The sequence below is a fragment of the Abramis brama genome (genome assembly GCF_963993115.1).
Source record: "Abramis brama genome assembly, chromosome: 24".
NCBI classification, from domain to species: Eukaryota; Metazoa; Chordata; class Actinopteri; order Cypriniformes; family Leuciscidae; genus Abramis; species Abramis brama.
Genome location: NC_139986.1, coordinates 26,961,332 through 26,979,907, shown reverse-complemented (window position 1 = coordinate 26,979,907; position 18,576 = coordinate 26,961,332). Strand labels below are relative to the sequence as shown.

Genomic DNA, 18,576 nt, shown 5'->3' with positions numbered 1-18,576 from the left:
AACCTGGAGAAGCTCCTAAACTCCTGATTTATCATGTAAACACCCTCCAGTCAGGAACTCCATCTAGATTCAGTGGCAGTGGATCTAACAGTGATTTCACTCTGACCATCAGTGGAGTCCAGACTGAAGATGCTGGACATTATTACTGTCAGAGTTTCCATTGCAGAACAAATTCTTATGGTGGTTGTGATGGTGATCGTGTGTTCACACAGTGATAAAGAGTCGTACAAAAACCTCCGTCAGTCAGAGTCACAGTGACTGAACTGAAACTGCAGCTGCTCAAAGGAGGATCTGAAATAACATCGTCACACTTTCATCTGAAATAAAACCATCTAAATTAAACTCTTTATTAGATTATAGAGGTCAGAAATAAAAGCATATGTTGAGAGAAACAACTAGACAAAGTCCACCAGTGTCCCTGCCCTTACAGAACAAAAATATATGGGAATATACTGTAAAATATAATGCGATATATTACATAATACATTTCCATATATGGGAAACTAGTGCTTATATTTTTCAATACGGCAATATATGCACTGACCATGGCTATATATTAATACATATAAAATATTATTAATTGTGTACATATATTGCATATACATGTTACCATATAAATGTGAATGTATGTTCACACACACTCATAAATATATATATATATATATATATATATATATATATATATATATATATATATATATATATATATACACACACACACACACACACACATTCACGGAATGAGTTACAACAGATTTCTAGTTCATTATTACTGAATATAAAATTACATACATTATGGTATATTACATATTTTTCAATATAGGAAAAGCAGCAATTCCTTATGTATTATTTAATTAACACAATATTTTATTCTGTATATTTTCAAATATACTGTTAAACCATTTAATATTTTGATCATTCATATATGGGAAACATATTTTCTTTTCATAAGGGTGCCAGAGTCTCGGTGGTATTTGTTTTAAATTTCAGGCAGGTTCTGCTCCTTATCACTCAGTCAGTACAGTATCAACTTAGACTGATAAACACATACAGTCCATTATGAACACACACCAGTGAAGGCCAGCGCTGCTCTTAGACCTCGACTCTCATCCTGATGATCCAGCAGTTCATCTGCTCACAGAAGAGGATCACTGACAGATGATGAAGATAATCACTGACCTCTACTGGCTCATTCCCTTCAGAACAACCTTATTCACATGTATGAATATCGTTCCGGTTACTTGACTGTAACCCTGTTCCCTGAAAAAGCGGAACGAGATGCTGCGCTGCTTAGCGCATTGGGACCGTCTTTAATTGTGACCAGCTGTGAATATTGTGTGTAACACGTCAATAGAATTGACCCGGAGGTAATATAGCCTCGGTCGATGACATCGTCGGTGCGCACCCGCGACGCAAGGCTATAAATAGATGAGCCACAGGTGCATCATCAGGATATTTTGTCTGAAGAGCAGTCCTGGGACATCTTCAGCACAGCAAAGCAGCGCAGCATCTCGTTCCGCTTTGTCAGGGAACAGGGTTACAGTCAAGTAACCCGGAACGTTCCCTTTCGAAAGCTACAATCGATGCTGCGCTGCTTAGTGCATTGGGAACGAGAATGCCCACGCCGCCGTGCTTGAAGGTGCCTGGACCCCTACGGTTGTGCAGGTGTGCTCACAAGAACGCAAGAAGGCCTCAGACATTAGCTTGTGATGTCGACTCAAGAACATGAGAGCCCGGAGTGGCATGAGCATCCAAACTATAAAATCTTATGAATGTGTGCAGAGAGGACCAGCCTGCCGCATCACAAACAAATTGCAAGGGGCACCTCTTGCCTGAGCACTTGAAGAGGCGACCCCCCCTTTTCCTGCTGGAAGTCCAGAACTGAAGCAATGTGGCAGTTGACCAGATCTGCATTATGTGCCGTCAGAGTATGTCAGCGGTGCGGAGTGGGAGCGGAGCGAGGAGCGGAGTTGCGTGATTTTGCCAAGAGCGAGGAGCGGATATTTTTAATGTCGGAGCGTTGTGATTTTCTCTCGCTCTGAAAACGCTCCACTATCGCTCAGGACCAAACCACTGTGAGGCAACGGAGGGGGACTCAAAATGTTTCTAATCATATTTTGCACTTATATTGTTTTACTAGTACTTTCACAAACATTTATATAAAGTAGGCCTATATATCATGTAATCAATTTTACACATGCTTTTAATGATATTTTTACCGACCCCCTCGCGATTTCCGCCTGTGCAACTCCATTATATGATGGACGATTTTATAAGGCCCAGTTTACACGAGAACGCTCGCGGGTGAAAACGTAAAAATATTTTATCAGATGTGCCTTTCGTTTAGACGGCGACGGCGTTTTGGGGGCTTAAAAACAAAAAAGTGAAACCACCCTCCAGAGTGGAAATCTTAAAAATGCTCCACCGTCGTGTTTCCGTCTAAAAGGTAAAAGCAAAAGTCTGCTAGACAGTGAAGGCACCAATCAGTGCTTCACATTGCCACCTTGTCGCTGAGTGCATACTACATTGAATTTCACACTTTTGCGTCACCATATGCACGCAGATTTCCCTCCCATAACGGTCGTCTAAATGCAGAATAAAAAGTACTTTTGCGTTTTCTCTTCAGATCGTTTCCGAAATATTACCGTGAAGAAGGGGAAAAAATACAAATGTATTGTAAAAAGTAGTGATGACAAAGGAGAACGCGAGTGCGGAGAGGTGATTACAACGTCTAAAGATTCCTTGTAATTTCTATTTTGCTTTGTTTTAAAGTGAGCTAAAGGACAGCCTAATTTATTGGTTTGGGGCTGTTCAAAATTCCAATAAAGTATGTGTATGTTTTTCTCTTAGTACTGCGTATTCATTTTACAGTACATGCATTTTCTGATCAGAGGTTGGTGTTATTTAAAAAAAAAAAAAAAAAAGGATAAAAATTTACCATGGAGCGAATACGGAGCGAGACATATTAAGGACGGAGTGGAAGCGGAGCGAGGAGCGTAAAATTGTACACCTAGAGCGGAGCTTGAGCGGAGTAATTATGAAATGCTTTGAGCGTGGAGCGCAAATTCTTTCCACTCCACTCCGCTCACATACTCTGTGTGCCGTGCACCACCTTTTAAAGACCCATTTACTGGCATACTTATTTCTAGCCACAGGTCGGGCCTGGGATGGAATATTGTGCCCTCTGCCTGAGACAGAAGGTCCCTCCTCTCCGGAATCGCCCATGGCGAGCCATCGAGGAGAGATATTATCTCCGAGAACCAGAGACGAGACAATCGAGATGATGCCTCCCCAGATCCCTTGCTTGGGCTGGACGACCACTTAAGGCCGCTACCCAGCCCGACAGGGAGACGTCTGTCATCATCATTCTGCGACGGCAAGAAGCACCTAGAGTGAGACCCAAGGTGAGGAACCGGGGTCTAAACCACATAGAAAGGGAACGAAGCCACAGCGCGTAACCCTTACAATAAACATGGATTTTAGAAAGTACATGAAGCATTCAGCGCGTGACTTACCTTAAACATGGCTTTTTAGAAAGGACACGAAGCACTCAGCACGTGCTCTTGCCTTTATTTGCCCTTGGGGATTTTATAGCGATTTTGAGCCACAACCGAAGTGGTCTCGTGCAAAAGACCCATATGGATCACTGTGGACGCAGCTGCCATGAGACCTATGTAATGTCCTGACCTAGCCAGATGTTGCTTTAGGGTGTTTAAAATGGTCTTGACACAAGTGGGGGACAGTTGTGCCCCCGATGGTGACAAAGTCCCATTCAAGCCCCAAGCACATTACCCTCTGGGGAAGTGAGTGTACGCTCTTCTTGGCATTGCAACTCAGCCCCATAGAGAGAGATGAGCGGGGATCGATCTCGATGTCGAAGCACAAGCTCTTGAGACTGGGCCAGTCGTCTATGTAACATGGCTAGGTCGAATGGAAAGACCCGAAATTGGTAAGCTTCGCCCACAAAAGCAATCTTTGGGAACTTCCTGTGGCAATATTTCTATGTGAAAATATGTATCTTTAAGATTGACCGTGATGAATCAATCGCGATGTTGAATTTGTAACACGATCTTCTTGATAATTAGCATCTTGAACTTGAGCGTTCTGACGGAACAGTTCAAGCCTCAAAGATCTAAAAACGGACACAGTCCCACATTTCTTTATTTCTTAAGACAGCAGTTGTGCCTACTCCTGTTTCACGGTAGTGGGAACCACACCGTTAAAACGAAGAGGGCAACGTATTCCTTTTTCCTGTCTTTAGGACACAAAAAGAGATACCTGGCAGTAGCTTTCACGCTGCCAAAGTCTCTTTAATACTTCCTGTTAGGGGAATGTTAAATGTTCTGTGTCCTTGGTGATAACAGGAAACAAAAGAACATTCAACATTTCGCAGGAAACCGCTGCCCCCTGAATCACCAGAGGTGGCAAGGATGTTACAGTGGTTTTGTGAGTGTGTCCGGTAGGATGCTGATTGATGTATTTTACATTCCCCATCCCGAAGGGGCACACCCCCACAGACCTGGGACAAAAAAACTCAGAATTTTGGTCTCTGGTATAAAATGAGGCTGCTGAGAGCGACTGCGGGTGCTGCTACCCCTTTGAAATAAGCAAAGCGAACGCGAAGCATTAACTGTGAACCCATACAGAAAAAAAATATATTGAAATATATTTTAAAGTGTCAAAAATATGTGTGGCATATATTCCAAATACATTGAAATATATTTGCATTGTTGTTCACTTATATTTATCATTTTGAAATATATTCTGAAATATAACAAAAATATATGATGTTAAGTGTGAAATATTTACATTTATAATGTAATAATTGTAATGTAAATATATGGTCATAAAATGTTAAGCTTGCTAAAGAAGGGTCGAAAATGTATTTTGATCATAGTAATTCCTCTACCTTTTCCCCTATACACAACCGTAGGCTACCATATTTCACTACTGTATTATGACACACAGCTGTAATAAATGCTGTACTTACATTTAAATGACTGCAATGTAAAATGACAGATAGTTGCTTTCCTAGGACTATTAGGCCATATTAGGTGGCACGTACCTAACACTAAGTGCAATTATTAGATTTATTGTTGTTTTATTGACATCTTTCCTGAAGTCATTTAAATATTGAAAATATGCACAATATTTATGATGCAAGTATAAGTGACACTCCAACAGTGAAGTGCACTTAAACAATAGATAGAACTCAGTGTCTAACGCTGCATACACACACTATTAAATAACTGTATTCAATTCTGTAAAAATAGGGAAAAAAAACTCTGCATTCTGTGTGTTATTTCCTACATAAAATTGTCATTTTAGGCCAATAAAGTCAGTAAAGGGGCAGCCTTGGCCTATTGGTTTGGGCTTTGGGCTTGTAACCGAAGGGTTGCCGGTTCGGTCCCTGACCAGTGGGGAAAGTGGTAAAACACTGCTCTCCCATGCCCACATCCATGGCTGAAGTGGTCTATCTAGAAAATATGATGTTTGTTTGTGAAAATGTTAACTTTTTAAATTTCAAAATATATTTCAAATGAAACAATTTGCAAAAGTTAAACATATATGAAAATATATTTACATATATTTAACTAAAATATATTTATTGGGCCAATTTCAAATATTTGCATATATTCCAAAAATATATTTTCAAAATATATTTCAAATATATTTCTTTTGTGTATAACATTCACTGTGCTCGCAATCACCATGCTCAAACACAAGGGCAGCATGCTCTATCCCCAAACAAACAAAGCAGTAAGTGTGTGTATCCAGTTCTAACATAGGACGAGAACATGGAGGGACACAGCACTTACTAAGAGAGAAAAAGAGAAAATTCTGCACACTGCCAGCTGAAAACTATAACTCCTAGCAAGATCTGTAGCAGATAGAGAGGAAGAGATGCTTCTGACGCACACATACACAGAATGGCCTCTGAAAACAAAATATCCTGACGATGCACCTGTGGCTCATCTATTTATAGCCTCGCGTCGCGGGTGCGCGCCGATCACGTCATCGCCCGAGGCTATATTAAATGCTGGATTCACTCCGCATGGATGTGACATTTTACAATTATAACACATTAAAGCAATGTAAAGGCAGACTAACAGATTATTAGAAAAATACTCGTAGCAAAGTATATTTAAAATATATATATTCCAATTATTGGTAAAAGTGTAAATAATCTTAAATGTCTCACTGTTGCTCAAGTTTAAATCTGCACTTTACTATAGAAAACCTTCAGTGATTTGAGTCTGGATCCGGATCTGCTCACAGCAGATATTCAGATTAATACTGAAGTTGGTCTATGCAGAGCCGTCGCAATGGGGTAGGCAAGGTAGGCAGCTGCCTAGGGCCCCCAGCTGAAGGGGGCCCCCGATGGCCGCACGGTCGTTTAGGTTGTGTATCTGCCCTCGTCAAACAGTATCAACCATTGTAAACAAACAACCACAGTGAGACAGCGCTATCACTTTCCAGTACTGCTCCGTGAGAGGGGCCCCCCAAACTAGAGGGATTCCCCCTATGCAACGACAAACACTATGAGTGCCCTAATCACTGTAATGTTGAAGTGACATCCACCGTCGCGCACCCCCCATCAGGTCCCCCACTAGCTGTCAGTGGAAGAGAAACACTCAGCGCTACGCGGGCATTTAAATTTAAAAATGTCATCATGAAGCGTTCATACCCTTCACGATTTTCCAAAACACAGAGAAAGAAAGAAGAAGAGGAAAAACGCCAAAGACACAGCGGCAAGTAAACCATTATTATCTCCAAATACAACTGTCTGACGTGTTTTCACATCTCTGCGAACATAAACCTTGACATCAGTGACCAAACACAACGGTAGATGTGAGCGTTGTTAGAGGGTGAAAAAGTTCAACTAATAGTCATACACAACTTTGTTCTGTTTGCAGAATTTAACCATAAAATACACACTAGGCAACTTCTGGACACTTCACTGTTGTAGCTAACGTTACAGCGTTCGAAAACTTCCTTTGAGCTAAATCCTCTTGATGCACGAGCCCAGATTACGATCGCATGAGATTTTTTGCCATGTAATTTATAAAGGCAAAAGCTAGAGAAGTGTTCTCTTGACGGCTGTGTCTGCCCGCGGTGCGGTCACGGTAAAAACTTTGTCAATTCCAAACAAATAGAGCTGGTCCTAACACTCCCATGCAGTTAGGTCCAAACAAAATAATCCATTAAGTCCGGTTACATTTTAGATGTAAGTTACGCAGGCTATCAATTTCCGTTGGTGGTGTTTCTATTCCATCTGGAGAAAAATGCCCTTTTTCCTTCGCGTTTGTCCTTCTATTGAAGTTCTTTTCCTGTAAAGTAAATATCGAATCCTCCACACTTCACTTTCATGATATGCTATGAGAATAACAATAAACGTATGGCTATTCACCAAATGTTTTTTTTGCTTTATTAGGTGCTTTGCTTAAATTTCTGTCTGTGCCAATTGATAATTCATGACTCTTAAAATGCACCAGAATACAAGAAATCCCATCTGAATTTTAAAAAATTTCCTGAGGGAGGACTTGGGACCTCACTTCACTCTTTTGCCTAGGGCCCCCAAATATCTTGAAACGGCCCTGGGTCTATGTACTCAGAACTGAATTTAATGATAGCATTTTTAACATTTTGACTATTGTAGAAGATCAAATATTATGAAAAATATTAATTTCTACTCTGTTCTCACTTCAGTGATTGTGTTTTGTGTCTGTTAATGAGTGACTGTCTTCAGGTAAATGATGTGGAGTGTGTTTGCATATTGATCAGATCTTCAGTGTGTGAGAGTGTTTATAGTGCTGTGAGTTTAACACTTCATCACTGACACACACAACAATCTTCATCAACATGACCTTCATCATCATCTTCATCTGGACTCTCACAGCGTTTGCTCAAGGTTTGTGGAGCACAAGTTTGATATTAATTCATTTCTTCAAGTATATTGTCAAAGTTTTGAGTGTATTTTCTTCTTGTTGTGTTTCAGAGTGTAGAGGACAGATCACCGTCACTCAGAGTCCCTCAATAACAGCAGAACAACCAGGAGGAACTGTGAATATCAAATGTAAAACCAGCAGAGATGTGTACAGGGATGGTGATGGAGATCATATATTCTGGTACTTACAGAAACCTGGAGAAGCTCCTAAACTCCTGATTTATTATGTAAAAACCCTCCAGTCAGGAACTCCATCTAGATTCAGCGGCAGTGGATCTAACAGTGATTTCACTCTGACCATCAGTGGAGTCCAGACTGAAGATGCTGGACATTATTACTGTCAGAGTTATCACTGGATCAACAGTGTAAATGTGTTCACACAGTGATAAAGAGTCGTACAAAAACCTCCGTCAGTCAGAGTCACAGTGACTGAACTGAAACTGCAGCTGCTCAAACACACACACACACACCTTTATAATGTACAAACTGTATATTCTATCTCCCTTCCCATAAACCTACCCATCACAGAACACTTTCTGCATTTTTACATTTCCAAAAAATCTCATTCTGTATGATTTATAAGCTTGTTTACCCGTGGGGACCTCTATTTAGGTCCCCACTGTGACACGAGTCCCCATGAGTCTGTGTGCATTCAGGTTGAAGTCCCCACCGGGATAGAAAAACAGGTACACACACACACACACACACACACACACACACACACCAGTGAAGAAACACAAAAATGAACTTATCAATTTTTCAGCACTTCATTAATATTACTGAAGATAATAAGAAATTATTTTGATCATATTTTTTCAGATAATTGTTGGTTTATCTATTCTCATATGGTTGTTCATGTATTTTTATAAAGCATGATTATTTGTCCTTCTTAATCATACACTCATACTGTAAAGTGAATCATAAACATGTTGTTGCTTGAATAGATTATTAATCATCTTCCATAAAGCCGCTGTTTAGATCATCATGTACAAGAGACACAGATGAACTGATTCAGAGCAAAATGAGCAGTGAAAGAGAGAAACCTTTTGGACCAAATGGACCTGATGGACTCATTTCTGTTTCTAATAATTTACCTTTGGCCACATTATGATTTCCATATTTGGCGTTTGATCAAAGATTTGTTTTTCTTTTTAAAATCTTCTCATTACTTTCACAGTATATACCACAGATCAGACAAACAGAGATTGAGAAAGCTCAAGTCAACAATCTAATCAAATGATCTGGAAGTAATTAAATCCATGATGTCTTTAATGGCTTATTTTAATAAGATTACAAATTAGGTTGTGTGAAAACAACAGCGTTACTACCGTTCGCATAGCCTATACTTTCTGGTTTATACTTCAGTCAGTCCTCTACATCGTATGATCAATGAATTTCCATGAGTTTTCCAGTCATCATTTAAAAAAAATAGCCTATATTTTACTCATATAAAGCAAATTCTAACCAACAAAATATTTCGAGCAGAGCTTATGTCTTTGATTTACATTTATGAACTTTTACCTTCTGCTCCTGATGGATTGTCTCTTGCTGCCCCCTGTTGGTCACTGGTCTCATGTGCACCACGTATCCACGATGCATGTGAATAGACATTTATCAACTTTATGCAGAAGAAATGAAAATCATACATGTCTGGAACATGCATATGAGAGTGAGTAAATTATGAAAGGTTTTCATTATTATGTGAAATATCCTTTAAGACTCTCCAGAGCCTCCTCTAGTTATAGACCTTAGAGAAACAAGTCCACCGCCATCTTTAGAGTTTTGTCTTTGAATGTCCGTTTTTGCGTTAGCTCTGTACATTTCTATGGCATCGCTGTCTAAGAGTATTTAGCTGAAGTGGATTTACTTATTGTAGAGTTAACTAAAGTTATCATGAGCACAGTAATGTTTGAAGCAAATATAATAACATGTCGAGTGGTTCCTTCATAAATCGGTAAGATCTTCCCTTCATGCTGTGGAAATACAAACCAGAAGACATTTATTTTTAGACAGAAATGAAAACGAGGCTGTGAGGGATATAAGTACAGTGAGTTTAATGGATCGCACTGTTGTTTAACATACCGATTGTTCAGATGAGGAAACTTCTTTTCGAAAAAAGGCAGTAGATAAAAAACTCCTTCATATGAACTTTATACAATGCGTGCCATCCAAAATCACATACTTTCCTATCTACTAAATAGTCAGCAAAAAACAGCATGTGACAAAAGAAGTACTCATAAGAGAGTAGGCAAAAAGTACCCGGATGACCTACTACTTCGTCACTTGATAATGACAACATGGCAAATGTATGTCTGGATTATATTCACACATTCATACTATATAGAATGTACTTTTTTAGCAGTCGTTAAGTAATTACTTGTTCAAAATAAGCACCTACTCAAGAGATTTCAGACACAGACCAAGTCTATCCCTCGTTTATAACAGCCTCGTTTTCATCTGCGTTAAATTCAAAATGGCGTCTAACCTGACTAAGGTCAGAGAATGTCTAATATTTTCTAGACGGGCTCTGCTAAGATCTTTTAATTTAGGGTCATACCTTTAACTTTATTGGAAAGATTAAGACTCGATTCAACACATTTGCTACAAAAAGAAACAAAATAACATTTATTGAACATGCATGATGCATCCAACCTAAACTCATTACAGTTCGGGAATATTTGAGCCGAGCCGGACTGTGACGTCAAGCGACTAACAAGGGCTCTCAAACCGCGAAAATACTGATGCTAAACAGGAAGTGTGTGTTCGTGCCAGGAAACAGAAAACTCCCCAAAGGTCCAAAGGGAAAGACAAAATCAATAGTGTGAAATAATCACTTACCTCTCGCTCTAACGCACAGACACACATAGTGAGATTAAACGTATAATAATACACCATAACGATGATGATGTCACCTGCACGCCACAGATCCTCCGTTTTCGTTGATTGGCAGATGAATGAATGTCTAAATATATGTTGTGGATTAAACGCTCGTTACAAAAACGTTATAACCGGCATCCTGCTAGAACCCAAAGCTCCAGAAGCGTCTCAGAAACATTCTACATATGTTAGAACTTTATACACTCGCATATATCGCATTCATTCCGCATATGAATCATAGGGACAGCTTCTAAAAAACAAAAAACACACACACGCCAATCTGCGCAACACTCGCATGCACAGAGTTTCCTCTTTCATGAGTGATTATTAGTGAAGTGTCATCAATAATGTTGCTTTTTAACATTCAATGATGAGATTACAGCATCATCATGAGCAGCAAACATCAGCCAATGTTTCAGATTGAAAGGAAGTGTGTGAACAAAACCTGCAGGATTATTCTGAATGATAAGGAAGGACAGCAGAAAGAGTTTGGAGGACAGAGAGAGGGTCATGTGACTCCTGCGGGGGACACGCTCCACAGCAAAGCTCCACTGATTAAAGTGCATGAACATACAGGAGAGGATTCGATTCAGCGTGAGGAAACTCTGCTGCAGTCCGCTCGAGTGTGTGTGTGTGTGTGTTCAGTAGTCCTCCACCCAGCCGTTCTCCTGGATGAAAGCGTCAATCACCTCCTTCATGGCCAGATTGGGGATCAGCTGATCTTGGGTCAGCGGGCTGCGGGTGACTGGGTCAAAATGGCCGACACGCTACAGAGAGATAGAGAGAGAGAGAGAGAGAGAGAGAGAGAGAACATAAAATCAAAACTGCAATTTTGTTGTTTTTCATAACTAAAGGCTATTTGCTATTTTAAAAAGAGTGATTTGTCCCAACCCATTTCAATAGATGTTGTAACATATGTAGATGTTGTCTGGCTGCAAAAAGCATCTTACTCCATGTTGTTATCATTAAAGGGGTCATATAATGGTACATGCACTTTTACAAGTTGATTGTACTGAAATGTGTGTTGGCAGTGCCTGTACACAACCATCATAAAATGATAAAAATCCATCCAGTAGTTTTTTAAAAATCTTCTTATATGTCTCAAATCAAAGCCGTTCGATTTTGTGACGTCACAAAATCGACGCCCCTCCCACGATTGTTGATTGACAGCAGCGTTTCAACACAGACCCGCCCTCGCTCGTGAGCGAGCCGTCAATCATAGTCCGTGCGGACCGGCGCGGTCATTGTTGATACGCTGGAGCACTGTCTATGAGCAGAATGGCGTCTAAGCGATTGTGGTGTTCTGTTCTTGGGTGTAATAACGAACACAGCATCATTTTGATGTTCCTAAATCCGAACCGCTGAAGACGCAGTGGCTGAGTTTGTTTTCGAAGGGAATACACGATCAACGTCAATGCTTTCATGTTTGCGCAAATCATTTCACACACACACTGCTTTACAAACGAGGGTCAGTATAAAGCTGGTTTTGCTAAGAAGCTGCTCCTGAAAAAAGGATCGGTACCAACTATTCGTGTTCCTGCTGCACCTCCAGAAGAACTCAAGTGAGTGTAACGTTTTATTAACCTTTATATTAATATTTATATTAATCTTTGCAAACCGCTTGCTGCATGCTTCACGATGAATGCGGCTAAGGTTTACACTCAGGGTACATTACAGCATGTTTTCTATGTATGACGTTCTCAATATAATTCATAATCCCACATTTATAATGAACAATGGGTTATGGTTATTGTGTTATTATTAAAAACGGTGTACGCACAGAACAGAGGGGCGGGGTGAGCAAAGCTCATTATCATTTAAAGACACATGCACTTAAATGGCGTGCTGAAAACAGAGCTGTTTTTGACCAGGTAAAATGAGTGTTTTCTTACAATACTAATGAGAATTTTTAATCAAAGTATATTACAAACTTTTAATTTAGACCCTAAAGAATTATATTAGCTTGTCCAAAAATGGCATTATATGACCCCTTTAACAAAAACTAAAACCAATTAAAAAAAAATAAATAAAAAATCACAAATAAAATACAATACAATTACTAGATAAAAAATAAGTTTAATTTGAAGTACTAAAATGACCAAATGTGAAAAACACGAAACAGAAATATTTCAAAGAAACAAAAAAATAGTAAAAACAACCCCAAACACAACAAAATTACAAAAACTTAAACTAGAATTAATATAAAAAGTGAAAATATATAGATAAATATTAATTCAAAATACTAATAAATAATATAATAGTATATGAATAATACTAAAATAACAGAGAAAATTGTCGAAGATTACACTGTTTTTTATTTTAATTATATTATTTTGTAGAAGAGTAAAAAACTCCACAAAATTAATAAGATTCAAACTAGAATTAAAACTGAAATATAAAAACTCATTTTAAAATGCTAATAAATACTATACTTGTACATTAATAATACTAAAATAACATGCTGTTATCTGATCCGCCAATCTGTGATCAGTCTATCATGACGTCATCATTCTGCGAGTCACATGGCTAAAAAAACAAAAGGTGTTTTAGTGAGCAGACCTGTAGATGCTCCTCGATGTCCTTGCGATCGTAGGTGATGCCGCTGGGAGTAATGCAGGGTTCTCTCATGAGCTCAAAGCTGATCTTCCCACACAGGTAATCTGGGATCTCTCGCTTCTGCACACGTAATATAACACAACATAAGAATGAACAGACAATCATGTTTAACATACAATTATGTGGAGCAGGATTTTGGACCAATGATATTTCAGTGTGTGAGGAGTGATAGTCAAAATGTCTTGAGGTGGTGGTTTCATTTTGAGATGTTTGAGATAATTTCTTCATACCTTCCTCTTCTCATCCACTTGAGAGAAAAGTTCATCCATGTCCATCAGATATTTATCCTGCAGAGAGAAGCACAGGAAATGACATCACTTCATCAGTCCGACACGACGCGGAGGTCTTTGTATATTTATAAGCGCGTGTCTCACGTGTTTGGATTTGGATTTGCTGATCTCGCCTCCGTTCTGAATGTCCTCGGTTTGCTTCACTCTGCTGTCGTCGAGCTCTCTGAACACAAACGTTAGATGTTTGACGGACAGATGTTACGACACGGAGTCACGTGGACTCGTCATCAGTGTGTGCCAGCGCGACTCTCACCTCTCTTTCTCTGCCAGGATGAGTTTGGTGAGGTAAGCATGCAGCTCGTTTTCCTGGCTGATCCGCTTCTCTTCTATGCTGTTCCAGCGTTTCTTCTTGGCGATGCGAAGAGCACTTGGGATATCGTCTCCAAAGTTCAGCCGCTGTTCCTTCGCCAGGTTATAGGCTGAAAACCAGCAACATCATCACACTGCATCTGAACACTGATGTCTGTTTAGATGCTGGATTATTTCTATGATGGTTTTTGTATTCACTGATACTGATAATGGATAATTATTTAGATTATTAGGTCAATAACAAATACATGGGCTGATATTAGATATAGAGCTACATTATTAGAGACAAAACCAAAATTATAAAACAAGACCTTAAAAAATGCCTCAAATGACACTGAACATCACATACAAAAAAGTTTTTAATTTTAAAACAAATTTCTTATCTCTCATCCACTTGACTATGAAACCTTATATGTGACCCTGGATCACGTCACCAGTCTCGAGTCGCACGGGTGTCTCTGTGGCAATAGCCAACAATACATTGTATGGGTCAAAATTATCGATTTTTCTTATATGCCAAAAATCATTAGGATATTAAGTAAAGATCATGTTCCATGAAGATATTTTGTAAATTTCCTACCGTAAATATATAAAACATGTATTTTTGTGAGTGAATGCAGCACAATCGCCAACATAAATGAACAACTTTAAAGGAGATTTTCTCAATGTTTTGATTTTTTTGCACCCTCAGATTCCAGATCTTCAAATATTGTCCTATCCTAACAAACCATACATCAATGGAAAGCTTATTTATTCAGTTTTCAGATGATGTATAAATCTCAATTTCAAAAAATGTACTGGTTTTGTGGTCCAGGGTCACATGGGTCCCAGTGGCCAGCATCCTTTTATAAAAACTAAATGGAAAGACCTTTTTTCATTGGTTCTTCTGTATCAGTTCAAGCCCGAGTCGCTTTCTGAAAATGCGGATGATCGAGTCATTCGATCAGAACCAACTTGAGCAGAACGTTTCACAGTGGTAAGTCATCTTTGTGTCTAGCCGCCGTTATGCTCTCCAGGTTCAGGAAGCTGCAAACTTTTAGGTTATACTGCTCAGAAACAGCTTTATAAATAAATCTGATTCCTAATTTTTTAGGCTGGTCTGGATCAGAGTGTTGGGTAGAATAAATCGCTTTGTGGGAGACTGATCGTATACATGCGCAAACAGATACTTTACACAGAAAAGCATCATGTGACCCCTTTAAATCAAAAATTCAAGCTGTGAGTGTGTGTGTACCTCTCTGAAGATTGCCTATGGCCTCTTCATAGTTCTCCAGTTCCAGCTGACACTGGCCCAGGAAAAAGTGCGCCTTCACTGATTGGCTGTCGAGCTCGAGGGCGTGTTTACAGTCGGCCAATGCCTTGTCGTGTTGCTGTAGCTTCACGTAGCATAACGCTCTGTTAGTGTAGTACACGGCCACTGAGGGGTTACGGTTCTACACACACACACACACAGCAAAAACATGATCAGTACAACTCTACAACTTTATCAGTCCTACGGAGATCATGTGTGTTTTCTGCGAATAGCCACAGTTGATGAGTTAAATACATTACTGAATATAAAACGTGCATTTAAAATTCATCAAAAATTCCTCAGGATTCTTTGATGAATAAAAAGAAGTCTCTTCTGCTCACCAAGGCTGCATTTATTTGATAAAAAATGCAGTAAAAACAGTAATATTGTGAAATATTTTTAAAACCGTTTTCTGTGTGAATATGCCGATTTGCTGCTCAATTATTATTGTTCTCAGTTATTAATAACGGTTGTTATTACGATAAAGGTAAAACGCTTTTCCTGCTGAACATTTTTTGTGGAAACGTCAATGCACCTTTTAAAAGGATTCCTGGATGAATAGAATTCACTTGAAATAAATGTCCTTGCTGAATAAAAGTATACATTTCTTTTTTTTTTAAACTTACTTTTTAAAGGTAGTGTATCATGATTTCCACAAAAATCTGAAGCAGCACAACCATTTTCAACATTGATAATATCCAGATATGTTTCTAGACCCATTTCTAGAATGCTTTAGAAGGATCATGTGACACTGAAGACTGGAGAAATATATCTTCCTAGCATTAGTCCCACTTCATCAAATTATCCGCACGCACACATTGGATTTGGCACAGGTTTTACACTGGACACAACCCAGCACTGAGAAACAGAGAGTGCTGAGACACACTCACACACACACACACACACACACACACACACACACACACTCAAACCGGGAACTGTGAGGCAACTGTGCAACCCAGTGAGCCACTGCCCGAAGACTGGAGTAATGATGCTGAAAACTCAACTTTGCATCACAGGAATAAATTACATTTAGATACAAGCATGTTATATGTTTGGCAACAGTTCTTCTAACTCTAACTGATGCAGTGTGTAGCTTTTCATTTCTGAAACAATCATGTATGAAGAACATCATGATCATATTCCAGGATGACAATGTCAGGATTCATCAGGAAATAAACCAATTTTATTGATGGAAATAAATGTTGTGATGTTATTTCCATCAAGATCTTGTGTTGTCAGTGCAAGAGTCCAGCACTCTGTAAAGTCTCCTCCAGCACATCCCAAACACTTTCAATGAATTTAAGCTCTGGATTCATGTGAGAAAATGATTCTTCAAGCTTTTCACAACCATTCTTTCACAATCTGAGCCTGATGAATCTGGACACTGTCATCCTGGAATATGATCATGATCTTCTTCATACATGGTTGTTTCAGAAATGAAAAGCTACACACTCCATCAGTTAGAGTTAGAAGAACTGTTGCCAAACATATAACATGCTAGAAACATAATAATCACTGCAATAATGATCCAATCATAGACTCTTAAGCTTTTGCTTATTTAAATCTTAAATCTTTTTTTTTTGGCCCTTTTTTAGTGTGTTTCGCAATATACACTGTATTTTTTTATCAAACTTGCTTGGTGAGCAGAAAAGACGTTGCAATTATTCCAAACTTTTGACCAGAAATCGTACTGATCCCAATTGTTTTACATGTTTATGCATATTTATCAAATGAGCATGTAAATTCTGTGTAAACTGAGACCTGTCCCGCCCCACTCACAATGGCTTTGCTGTAGCAGGTCACGGCCTCCTGGTACTTTCGGCTGAGGAACAGGCGATTGCCCTGCTCCTTGAGCTCCTGTGCGGAGGAGCTTTTCTCCGGGCTGCTGGCCATCTTCTCCACGGGCTCAGCGCTGGCCGCTCCTCCCTGCTTACCGATCCTGTTCCCCGTCTCTTCGGTGAGCACCGGCCTGTCCCGGGGATCCAGATACCTGCAAACCTCTCACACTGCAGGGACACATCAACATACATGTTACACACAGTAATACACACAATAACACACATAACATACACATAGACTGCAATGACAATATTGTCCAATAACACAAACTACAGGCTGATAGACTACAGAACACACACATCTGGACTCTGACAGCTGTCAGATGATTCCTGACTCTTCCAGGAGAACTGTGAACTCATGTTATTTGACCAACACCGAGAATGAATCATCACAAATTTAGTCAAACTAATTATTAGGTGTACATTAATAGTGATTAGAAGCAGAATGACATGTGGCTGACACACACATCTGTACGTGTACAGACGCGTCACAAGCTTGTAATCCGTTTGACGGAGCCAATTGGCGAGAATAAACACAAGTTGACTTGAAATTTGATAGTTTAAAAATGTAATATATGAATTATTTCAGGCGTACCGGGTTTGACTGCTGGTCTGACGCCTGTCGTTAGCAAACCGGTGGCTACACTGGTGCTTTTATGATGACTTTTTGGTCCCTTGTATCGAAAAAAACGCTGCCAAACTCATAGTTCGACAAGATCATGACATTAAGATGACAAATCTCCAACGCTTTCATCGGCGATCGCTAAAAACACGACATTTTACTCGCGGGTGTGAGACGCTAGCATCATGTTTCGGTTGTTTTGACTGTGGCGTCACGGTGACGTTGCCGGAAGTGACGAGCTACAGCTTGTTGACTGCGTAATCACGCCATCTTTCGGTTACGTGAAGAAAATTCATTAAAAACAACATTAGGGATTGTTAATATAAAATATAATATTTTTTATGATTTTAATTTGATTATATCAGAATACTAGCGTACTCATATGAATCACTCACATAAACTGAAAATAAGAAAACCCGTTTTTTTTAGACATATTAGATATGCTTGATGAACTATAATCTAACATAAAATTAACGAAACATTAAAAAATGTCTCTCCTCTCTAAAATTTGGAATTTCGGTTTTCAGGCAGCTCGGATCATATAACAGTATCATCATCTTATTAAATTTTGAAAATAATTTTATTTAATAAGATTTTGAATTAAATAATTGTAGCAATTTTTTCCCCCTAAAACATCTAATTTCATGCTCACACAAAAACAAGGGTTTATTAAGAGTTTCAGGCCTTATTTTGAATCAAAGTGCCAAGCTATTACTGTGCTGAAGATATCTTGTAAAATATTTATCTATTTATTGCATAATGAATTCACAAGATATATAGAA

The 18,576-nt window shown here is 39.1% G+C and overlaps 1 protein-coding gene and 1 gene segment (V, D, J or C); one reads left to right on the top strand and one right to left on the bottom strand.

Moving 5' to 3' along the window:
• Positions 1 to 6,368: 6,368 nt before the first annotated feature.
• On the top strand, positions 6,369 to 8,563 carry LOC311075659 (Ig kappa chain V region BS-5-like). The segment is given in 2 exons: positions 6,369 to 7,912; positions 8,000 to 8,563.
• A 1,982-nt stretch (positions 8,564 to 10,545) lies between these two features.
• stub1 (STIP1 homology and U-Box containing protein 1) lies at positions 10,546 to 18,013 on the bottom strand. Its single transcript, XM_084103206.1, has 8 exons — positions 17,768 to 18,013; positions 17,114 to 17,340; positions 15,275 to 15,473; positions 13,985 to 14,150; positions 13,816 to 13,894; positions 13,672 to 13,728; positions 13,385 to 13,501; positions 10,546 to 11,592 (listed from the first exon to the last, which is right to left on the bottom strand). Exons 2-8 carry the CDS (start codon positions 17,225 to 17,227, stop codon positions 11,467 to 11,469), a joined length of 858 nt encoding a protein of 285 aa, XP_083959332.1. The 5' UTR covers positions 17,228 to 17,340; positions 17,768 to 18,013; the 3' UTR covers positions 10,546 to 11,466.
• Between the last annotated feature and the right edge of the window lie 563 nt (positions 18,014 to 18,576).